Source organism: Vipera ursinii (assembly GCF_947247035.1).
Source record: "Vipera ursinii genome assembly, chromosome: 2".
Classification (NCBI taxonomy): Eukaryota; Metazoa; Chordata; class Lepidosauria; order Squamata; family Viperidae; genus Vipera; species Vipera ursinii.
In genome coordinates, this window is record NC_139513.1 from 23,232,472 (window position 1) to 23,244,094 (window position 11,623).

Genomic DNA, 11,623 nt, shown 5'->3' on the forward strand with positions numbered 1-11,623 from the left:
AAATGATGAAAAATATTGTGTAGTGGGTTCTGGACCGCATGGCAATGAGAGGCAGATGAGTACAGCAAGTCAGCTCTTTATTAGTGATAGGACTGTACTGAACAAAGGGGGTTACCTGTACCCCTTATGTACCTTGCCAGTGCTTTTTTTGTAAAAGAAAAAGGTGTCGGAACTCACACGTTATACAACCCGCCTTGCCTACCCTACAAGGTTCCATCCAAAAAAGGTGCCAGAACTCCGTTCTGAGCGTTCAATGAGAAAAAAAGCCCTGTACCTTGCCAGGTACACTCTTGGCCAATCCAATCATCTGAATCTCCCGCCGAAAGCTATCCATCCAATCTGGCAATGGTACAGTGCCACCTGGTGGTATTTGCTGAGCTGCTGCTTAAACCCCATACATAACAAAAACACATTATAATTGAGGCTATTTTAAATGCTAGCTATAATAAAAGCCTGGAGCTTTCTTAAGCCTTCTAGGCATGGGGAAAAGATGCCAGTTACTATTACGCCACTAAGGAAAAGCTTTCTTTTTTCCTTCCCACCTTTCTTCATTTTTTTTATTTCTCCAAGATTGAGATGTTTTATTTTTCAGAAGCCTCCAAACAGGCTTTTATCATGCCAGCCCCTTCCCTGTTTGAAGATTATGAAGATTTTATTTGACCTTAGATTACTTTAGAGTTTTGTTTTTTGTATTGTTTTTACTTTGTTCACCACCCAGAGTTTCTTTTGATAGGTAAGGGAACTCTGAAGTGGTTAGATCTAATCAACAGTGTGTTTGAATTCTTAACCCTTGCCTACCAGAGTCTTTGGCATTTATCATATCTGGAGATACTCTGATAATTCTTATAGGACTTTGTTCTGTTATTTGTTGTTATTCTTATAGGACTTTGTTCTGATAGTTGTTCCTTTTGTGCTTTCCAACATCACTGATGCATTTCTGGCGCTTTGGAGTGGTGTTCACCGAAGAATCCACTTCTTGATGTGTATTGTCCATTCATTATTTTTCCTGTCTACTTTTTCAAGTCCTTCACAATGGAGATCAGAGATTCTGGGAGAAGGCATCCATCAAATTCACCTCCAGAAATGTTTTTCAGGAGGATCTCTCAGGATGATCCAAATCAAGACACGACCAGAGTTAATACAAGGCTCTGCCATTCCCCAGATTGTAAAGCTATTGACTATAATCTAGCTAAATGGACTAAGTGGGGAAACAGGCCTACTTATTTCACACAAAATACATTTATACATCCTACCCAACCTGGCACAATCGAAGGAAATTCAATGTGGTTAAAGGAGTCAGCACTTCCCAGTGCAATGCTGATTCTTGCAACCCAACGTGCTTCGAGATAAACAGATCAGCAGATTTCTCAGCATCATTTGGACTATCGATGGAACCGGGCACAAATATGGCTTCAGGTTGATCCTATTATACCACCAACCCAGAAACATTTTTGAGTTTTTCATTCTTTTTACGATGAACTGGAAGTCACAGTTGAAATTCCCTCAGCACTAAAGAAACTTTTTATCGATCTGGCCAAAAGAATTGTTCCATCTCTAAGTGTGACTGTTACATGTGTGGGAATACTAACATAGATGAACAATGATCTTGGAAAGCACATGAAATAAATGCTACTGCCCTGACTAGTCAAAATCTCACTTGAAAAGCCACCAATAGACCCAATGTGTGGACTCTGACCACTTCCATAGCTGGAAACCTCCGTTTTAAAAACAGAAGGTTTTGGTAAAGACCTTGGGGAGATTTAGGTGTGAACATCTCTTGTAAGTGAGAGCATCCTTTTGGTGAATTACCACCAACTCAGCCCAACCCCCAAATCCCCTGGCAAACATTCCCCAACTGTTTACCTTATGGACCAATTTAACAGATGCCACTCTCACACTCTACGGAAGTATAACATTGCCTAAAGCACGTTGAGAAGGCTTCCCGATCAAGGGAAACGTGAGCGCCCCCTCCTGCCCCCGCATGGGAAACGCTCCGTCTCTCCTTGTTCCAGGAGCGCTTTCCGTTCACAGAAAATCCACCAGAGGGCGGCCTCTGCAAAGAGAAAGGAACTCCACGCACTTCAGCGTTGGGCCGCCGAGGCCGGTTGGCAAGGAAGTGACATCGGTAAGCCTTGCCTTTCTAGGATGCTGGACTCGCTCTCTTTAACCCTTTGAACTTCGCAGGCGGTTGAAAAGGCTGCAAGAAAGTCTTGAAGGAGGGAGCCGCAGCTGACAAAGGAGGTTGTTTGTCTGTGTTTGTGTGTATGTTTGTCTCTGTGTGTGCTAGTCTAGACCACGTACGTTGCCCTCAGGAAGAAATCCAGATGCCAGAAAGGAAAGGAGGGGATCTAGATCGTCCTTCACGCCCTATTTCCTGGGTAGGGGGAGAGCTTGCATGGCAAATCTCAAGGAGGAAATAAGAAAAGGTTTGAAAATGCAAAAGATTATGCCTAGGTTCTCACTCTGTGCTGGATGACAGTAAACTAGGTTTTACTCCTCTGCAGCTCAATTTGTTTTAGGAGGGTAAACAGATGATTATGTTAAGCTTTATGTATTTAAGCCTTTGTGTTTCATGTGAACTGAGCCCCTGCATCTGATTGATCTTTTTGTGCTTAGGACACATTGTGTGAACCTGACTTCCTGTGTGAAGGAAGGAAGAGAAATGGAGCGTCCTAAGCCATGGTCAATTGAATGGCATTACATTTTTTGTGAATTGAATTTTCATGCTTTGTTAACCTGTTCTGAGTTTTTGTATGCTGTGTGAACCCTGCTGATAGGTAAATGTAGATCTATATTTTTACAAAGCAAGTAAAAACAATGTAGAAATGATCCAAAATGCCAAATACACTGAATCTTCTTGATTGATGTCATCAGTTTACCAGGCCAAAAAAATACATCCTTCTATGGCGATGAGTATAGATGAATGATCCAATCCATTACGTTCTAGTTGTTGGAATTTATTTTCTATCAGAGAATTGCAAAAGGAAGTCATTTGTTCATCTTCTTTAAAGACAAAGTTATCTCTTTGGCAAAGAGGGTTAATGGCTTGTTCTGATTCCCATGGCTAGATGAACATTGCTATGAATGAAAAAGAATTTGGTTTCCTTGAACTCATTTGGATTTGTGTTACAGGACGGAGAAAGAATGGCGAGCCTTCCTTTAGCAAGTGGGGGAACTGGAAAAGGCCCTTCCAGTGTTCAGTCTGGAATCGGTGAGGAGATCTGGGCAAGAACTGGCCAGAAGATCCTGGACGATGGAACCATCCTTTCACCCCTTCAGTCCTGGAATTTTAGGAGCATCCGGCATCAGGAGGATGAGGGTCCCCGAGGACTTTGCAGCCGACTGCACTACTTTTCTAGCCAATGGTTGAGACCAGAAAAGCAGACAAAAGCGCAGATGCTGGACCTGGTTGTTCTGGAGCGGTTCCTGGCGCTTCTGCCCCTGCAGATGGAGAGCTGGGTGCGGGAGTGTGGAGCAGAGAGCAGCTCCCAGGCGGTGGCCCTGGTGGAAGGCTTCCTCCTGAGCCAGGAGGAGGAGAAGAAGGAGCAGGCTGAGTTGCAGGTGAGAGGACTTCCTCTTGGGAGCCCAGAAGGACTTGAATATAATAATATGTTCAAATTTTTCTTTCCTTTTAAAAATATCATTAAGCTTATCAAGATATAAAACGCAAAAAAAATGAAAATAGTAGGAACTGGTGGGAATTGAAGAGAAAGACGTATAGGGTAAAGAGGGAAAAAGGAAAATGATTGACTTCTGACTCTTTAGTGCAGTCAAATAAAATGGTAACATTACAGCCTCCAACTTCTACTTTTACATCCTTAATGTGTACTAGAACTAGCCCCTGACCTTCGTTCATTCCGCCGGGACCTGAAGACCTGGCTCTTCGAGCTCTCCGGCCCAGGCTGAGAATTTTTAACTGGGGTTTTTATTTTTTTAGGGATAATTTAATCTTTTTTTTTAATTGTTTTTAACTTTTGTATTGGTTTGGTTTTAAATACCCTGTAAACCGCCCTGAGTCCTTCGGGAAAGGGCGGTATATATAACTAATAAAATAAAATAAATAAAATAAAATAACAAGAAACTCTAAATTTCATTTTTTTAATCCCAAGAAAAAAATCCAGAAGTGATTTCCAAGTCGAAACAAGGTTGGATGTGTTCTTTTCTTTAACTAAAGCAGTTAATTTTGCCATCTCTGCTAGTGCCATGAGTTTTTCCAGCAACTTCTCCATTATGGCAATTAACGTATCCTTCCGTTTTTGTGCAAAAAGCATTCTTAATGCTCTAAACATATAAAACAGCAAAGATTGAGATTGTTTCTCAATCTCTTTGTCTGTTAAAGTCCCTGGTTTTGTTTTTATACCCACTTTGAGAATCTTCTGCAGTAAAATGTAAATCTTACACAAAGTATTTCTTTGGTTTGTCCACCAAAATGGAAAAAGGTTTCTTGTTTACATTTGTATTTTGAACATGTATTTGAATTTCCTTTATACATCTTTGGCCAGTTATCACGCATTAAATAGAATTGATACATCATTTTATAAAAAATTTGTTTCAAATTATAATTTAATAGAAATTTTAAAGTTTTCACCCAAATATCTTCCTGTTGTTCAGGCATTATATTATACACACAATTCTTTGCCATTCGATCAATATATTCAAATTCTTAATGCCTCCTTACCAGAGTTCCCTGGCATTCATACTATGTGGAGATGCTTCACTAATCTTTCTATAGTTGCTTATCCTTTCTAGAAGAAAGATTTTGCAGAGCCCTTTATTTCTTACTTTCCAGCCTAATTGATCGATACTGAGTGCTTTGCAGTAAAAAACCACTTCATGATGTTGGATGACCATTAATTCTTTTCTCCTTCATACTATGTCAAGTCCTTTACAATGGACATCAGAGATCCTGAAAGAATGAGGCATCCTTCAAATCTCCCTCAAGAACTGTTTTTCAGGAGGATCTCTGAGGAAGATCCAAATCAGGACACTTCAAGAGGTAATAATGAGGTCCTTCCATTCCTCTGATAAATCCTAACTTTCTTATCTTCTGTGTTTTCTATAGCATTTCATTAATTATGCTTCTTCAAATTCTATCTCCCTCACAGGGAAGAATAGAAGGAAGTTGACACTTTCTTTTGGGGGAGCGGAAACCATGATTGAACCTCCAGCTCAGGTGAGAGAAGAACATTCATTTACTAGATTTGTATTTTCCTTTTCCCTCAGGAAATCAGCTGATGTACATAGTACAGGTAGTCCTTGATTTATGACCACAATTGAAACCCAAATTTTTGTTGCTAAACAACACATTTGTTAAGTGACCTTTGCCCCATTTTATGACCTTTCTTGCCACATGTGTTTAGTCAATGACTGCAGTTGTTAAGTTTGTAATACGGTTGTTAAATGAATCTGGCTTCCCTATTGACTTTGCTCTGAGAACGTCACAAAAGGTGATCACGTGACCCAAGGACCCTGGAACCGTCATAAATATGAGTCAGTTGCCAAGCATCTGAATTTTGGTCATGTGGCTAAGGGGATGCTGCAGCAGTCGTAAGTGTGAAAACTGGGCATAAGCCATTTTCCCCGGTGCCGTTGTAACTTTGAACAGTCACTAAAAACTGTTGTAAGTAGAGGACTATCTCTACTGTCTTCTTCCATTGTCCCCTCTGCTTTTGATTGGGGATTTTTTTAGGATTTTTTTTTTAAGAGTACTACTTTAAAAACAAAACTCTTTCCCCTAATTATTCTCCCAACTTTTCAGTAAATAATGTTTTACAGATATTTTCAAAGCACCCATTCTTTCTTTAATTCTTTGAGTTGCATTTGTGCAAGGATCCTCAAAAGTATTTTATATTCACACCGGGATATTAACATTTTTAAAAGCTTTATTTACAATCATTGATAAGAAAATAAGTGATTAAGAAGAAAGATTTTTAAAATCCCAAGACAGTGACCATATAGAAATGCCTCCAAATAAAAATTGTTCTGAAAGAGCACATAATCAAGGCCCTGTTGGCTTGCAAAATACCTTTTCATCCCCTGAATTGTGCCTGGATTTGGAGGCCAAACCATCCAGCTTTGCAAAGGCTAAGAAATGCCTTCCTCAAAAAATGTTCTCCATTTTCTTATTTACTGTCGAGTCAATGGCTCAGACTACTAGCAGTTTCCTTGCAATCGGAGGAGGGGCAGAGTCTCTGGATATTGATGGCACACAACACAGATCCATGGCTGATCTCTCCCAGCTCTTTCATGAAGGTGTTGAGGATGAATAGGATTGCTCCTTCTTAGCCACTTCTTAAAATTCTACGAAGAATCCCTTCCCCTACAGAGACATTTTTTAAAAAATCCCATTTATATCCCGCCCTTCTCCGAAGACTCAGGGCGACTTACAATCTAAGCACAAATTAAAGTGCTTATGCCTTTAAACCCAGGTTAAACAAGTTAGTGTCACTGATTGGTGGGTTTTCCAAGGGCCACGTGCTAATTGATTTCTCTGGACTGAGTGCCTTTTGATTGAGGATGGATGAATTGATCCTGGCTGGCCGGCTGGATATTTGGTAAATCCAGAAGGATCCTGAGGTTGATCCAGAAGGAAATTGGAGTTACTTAACTGAATGGCACTGAAAGTCCTACAAAATCATTCAAGTTGGTGAAACCCGTCTAAAACATTTCTTCAATCAAAAGCTTTTTCTTCTCTCCTAAACTCACCTAAACTATGGAATCCTACTAAACATAGCCAATTACCTTAGTGCATAGCTTTGCTTTGGGAATTTCTAAACAATAGGACAGATCCTATAGTCCCTCCTCAATCTGTTCTGTCTTTTTTTGTCTTTCAGGACGGTCTTCTGCCCTTTGAGGAGGTGGCTGTGTATTTCTCAGAGGAGGAATGGTCTCTGCTGGATCCTCACCAGAAAACGCTGCATTGGGAAGTCATGCTGGACAATTATAAGAACGTGGCCTCTCTTGGTAAGGGTTTCCTATTTTGCAGTCCGGCAGTCTAGGAAAACACTTTGTAGTCAGATGCCACGGATTACTTCTTATGAAGTCATCTCCAAATAGATGTCCTCTCTTCAGAGGGAGAAGGAAAAGTCGTGCTGTTCCACTGCTCCTAGGAAGGAAATAGGTCAATGGCATTCTGCTTAGATATATTCTATCCCATTTGTTTTTCTATTTCTATCTAAACATATTAGTGACAAAGTAATTCCTTGGTTTGCAGTAATACCAAACTTCATCAAACAGTTTTCAGCTATTTTGGCCCAGGAATTCTAAGCAGGGACTTACTTTGCAGTATACATCCAGTCATAGTCATATCTGTCCATTCTCGTAGGTACAAAGGAATAATTCCCCATCTCAGCTAGGCATAGTTACGGATGCCAATCGATGCTTGCATGATGGTTGATTAGACAAGGGCTTTAACCATCCTGGCACATAGCCAGGACATTCTGTAATAACCTTTGAAGCTCCTCCCACTGACTAGATAAGATATAGGACTGACTAACAACTAGACTACATTTCCCAGAGGCCATCTCTTAAGGAGACAGCGTTTAACCCTTTAAATGCTAAATGCTCTAACACAGTTCTTAATTCCTAAGCTAGCTATATAATGGACCAGAGTTACATACTGGTCCAGCACAGCCTTTTACAAGTTTTTATGCCTCACGAATAGTGATATTATCATTTCTATACCAAACTGTTATAATTATACAAATATACAATATAATGTAATCTGGCAAAATACCTGAAGGCAATTACAGGTAGTCCTCGAGTTACAAATATAATGGAGCCTGCCCATTTCATTCGTAACTCAAAAATTCATGGGAATAAATCCTGTACCTCGAAGAAGATCACCTCCTGCTTTCACCCACATATTTGCTAATTGAATGCATGGGCAAATAGGCGGTTCATTATTTGCACGTGAGGTATCTCGGTGGGGAAGGCCATGGAGGGCCTAGTGATGGAACAGGCCCCCAAGGCCTCCACAATTCACAAAGATTTCTCATGCTTCCCCCTCCATTTCTGCCCTGGAAGATTGACCTACCTTGAAAGGATCCATCTCTTCTTTGCCGGGTTCCTGCTTTTCTGGCATAGGAGGGTCAACGGAAGCTCCTATGTGCTGTAATATCATGCGAGTTCAGGCACCCATCCTCTTTCGCAGAGAATGAGTGCCTGAACTCTCACGATGCTTGTTATGCCTATCTCCTGCTCCCCCACACCCCGAACTCGAGCCACATGGCCACCGCCCTTGGCTTCTGTTCTGCCAACGGAGTCCTGTAGATCAGGTTTCTGAAAGCCCACGGACTCATCCCCTGGCCTCCTTTCCGGGCAGCAGCAGCCTGGAAAAGGCCTCCAAATCCCGGAGTGGGCCTTCGGAGGCAATTGGAAGCCTCCCCCAGCTTCCGTTCCATTTTCTGTTGCAGAGAAAGAGGCCTAAACTCCCGTGAGATCATTCGAAATCAGTAGTGTGCGATCTCACATCAGTGATCTCACGTGATCTTGTGCTACTTTAGGCTTCCATTTTCTATGAAAGCACCAAAGGCCTAGAACAGCCAAGAAAGCAAAGGTGCATACCCACAGTCCTTGTGTCTAAGGAGACTGGGGTGCAGGGGGAGGAAATAGCTAGGGTGAATGTTGCAGTGCTACTGTGGTCATTCCTGAGGGTGAATGACTGCCGTAGTGTGGAAAATTCGTAATTTCAGGAGTTTTTCGTAAACACTACTGGGTGATTATCGTGTAAATTCGAACGTCCGCTAAGGGAAGGTTCATAACTCAGGGATTATCTGATTTCTGACAGGGTGATCTTTTCCCCTAACATTTCTATCACTTTCATTTCTTTTTTCTTTTGAAGGTGATAATGAGAATGACAATAAAGTCGCTAGAGAACTAATGAAAGTGTTCAAACAAAGAGACGTAATGGATAAGCCTGCAATTCGGACGGGATTCCAAAGGCAGGAAAGAAACACTTCAAATAATTGGAATAAGGAAAGATCATCTTCCATTGATGCTCAGATGCAGGATTTTATTGATCAACGAGGAAAAATAAAGAAAGAATACATTGGGAAAGGTTTAAGACTATTCAAAGACACAATAGATGTAAATGAGCACTATCTATCCCAAGTCAAAGGACAAGATTATATATGCAAAGACAAAGGAAAAAATTACAATTGGACTTTCACACTTTCTCAAGAAAATGGGTCTGTTATGTCACAGAAAAGTTTTCACTTGGGAGAGAAGCCAAATAAATGCACTGAGGATGGAAATAAGACTGTTTATAAAAAGATAAGCACAAGGGAGAAGCTATATAAATACAGGAAGTGTGGAAAGGGCTTCAGCAAACCAATGCATCTTACATCTCAGCAAAGGATCCATGTAGGAGAGAAGCCATATAAATGCACGGAGTGTGGAAAGGGCATCAGGAGAAAAAGTGAACTTATATCCCATCAAATGATACACACAGGGGAGAGGCCATATAAATGCATGGAGTGTGGAAAGGACTTCAGGATAAAGTGGCATCTTACATCCCATCAAAGGATCCACACGGAGGAAAAGCCATATAAATGCACGGAGTGTGGAAAGGGCTTCAGAACAAACACTCAACTTACATTCCATCAAAGGATACACACAGGGGAGAGGCCATATAAATGCAAGGAATGTGGAAAGGGCTTCAGTCAACACCATACACTTACATCCCATCAAAGGATACACACAGGGGAGAAGCCCTATAAATGCATGGAGTGTGGAAAGGGCTTCAAGACAAACAATGAACTTACATCCCATCAAAGGTTACACACAGGGGAGAAGCCCTATAAATGCATGGAGTGTGGAAAGGGCTTCAGGACAAGCAGTGAACTTACATCCCATCGAAGGATACACACAGGTGAGAGGCCATATAAATGTATGGAGTGTGGAAAGGATTTCAGAACAAGCTGTGAACTTACATCCCATCAAAGAATCCACACGGCGGAAAAGCCATATAAATGCACAGAGTGTGGAAAGAGCTTCAGAACAAACAGTCATCTTACAGTCCATCAAAGGATCCACACAGGAAAGAAGCCCTATAAATGCATGGAATGTGGAAAGGGCTTCAGTCAACACCATACACTTACATCCCATCAAAGGATACACACAGGGGAGCAGCCCTATAACTGCATGGAGTGTGGAAAAGGCGTCAGGAGAAACAGTGAACTTATATCCCATCAAATGATACACACAGGGGAGAAGCCGTATAAATGCATGGAGTGTGGAAAGGGCTTCAGGACAAAGTGGGAACTTACATCCCATCAAAGGATCCACACGGTGGAAAAGCCATATAAATGCACGGAGTGTGGAAAGGGCTTCAGAACAAACGCTCATCTTACAATCCATCAAAGGATACACACAGGGGAGAAGCCCTATAAATGCATGGAATGTGGAAAGGGCTTCAGTCAACACCATACACTTACATCCCATCAAAGGATACACACAGGGGAGAAGCCCTATAAATGCATGGAGTGTGGAAAGGGCTTCAGAACAAACAGTTATCTTACAGTCCATCAAAGGATACACACAGGGGAGAAGCCCTATAAATGCATGGAGTGTGGGAAGGATTTCAGAAGAAACAGTCAACTTACATCCCATCAAAGGATCCACACAGGGGAAAAGCCATATAAATGCACGGAGTGTGGAAAGGGCTTCAGAACAAAAAGTCATCTTACAGTCCATCAAAGGATACACACGGGAGAAGCCCTATAAATGCATGGAGTGTGGAAAGGGCTTCAGGACAAAGTGGCAACTTACATCCCATCAAAGGATTCACATGGAGGAAAAGCCATATAAATGCACGGAGTGTGGAAAGGGCTTCAGAACAAACACTCATCTTACAATCCATCAAAGGATCCACACAGGAGAGAAGCCCTATAAATGCATGGAATGTGGAAACGGCTTCAGTCAACACCATACACTTCCATCCCATCAAAGGATACACACGGGAGAAGCCCTATAAATGCATGGAGTGTGGAAAGGGCTTCACCCGAAATAGTCATCTTATTTCCCATAAAAGAATCCACATGGAGCTCAGTCTATGGATTTCCAATTTACACAGACTGAATTCTGAAAAGAAGGTTGGTGTTTTTTGTCTTTTTCATCCTTCTAACTTAGAGGCCTTGAGAGATGAATTTAGTAACGAAAATGAAAACAATGGGCATGTGCCATTATAATTATTATAAGTTTTGAATTTATGCATGTATAGGTTCATTTTATTTTATTTTTTCAGTAATGCGCTTCCTGCTCCCCAATTGACATGTTTCTCCCACTTGGTCATAGCTCTCAAAAGGATGTGAAGACATTCAAAAGCTGCTGCTTCCCCAAGCACAAATGAAAAAATAGAAAAATCAAATGTATACCCTTGATGTAGAACTGGGGCACCCCAAATGTAATCAAATTTGCATTCTCAGTGTACAACTGAGACCTGAGTCAACCAGTATCTATGGAGAAAGAGGGAACATTATTCATTCCAAGGCCTGAAGATGTATGAGGGAATTGCCACATGCCCATCAATGTTTAGCGTCTGGGAAGAACTGAAACGATGCGAATTCCTCTCTCAAAAACGAAGCCAGAACGACCAGAAGCCCCACAAGTGATTGTGCAAATT

The 11,623-nt window shown here is 41.3% G+C and overlaps 1 protein-coding gene across 1 annotated transcript; it reads left to right on the forward strand.

Annotated features, from left to right (window-relative positions):
• The first annotated feature begins 2,192 nt into the window (after positions 1-2,192).
• LOC310634788 (uncharacterized protein) lies at positions 2,193-10,884 on the forward strand. The gene is made up of 6 exons (XM_083353325.1): positions 2,193-2,241; positions 3,133-3,561; positions 4,882-4,996; positions 5,106-5,173; positions 6,834-6,963; positions 8,843-10,884. The coding sequence occupies exons 2-6, from the start codon at positions 3,145-3,147 to the stop codon at positions 10,723-10,725; spliced, it is 2,613 nt and encodes an 870-aa protein (XP_083209451.1). The 5' UTR covers positions 2,193-2,241; positions 3,133-3,144; the 3' UTR covers positions 10,726-10,884.
• The last annotated feature ends 739 nt before the right edge of the window (positions 10,885-11,623 follow it).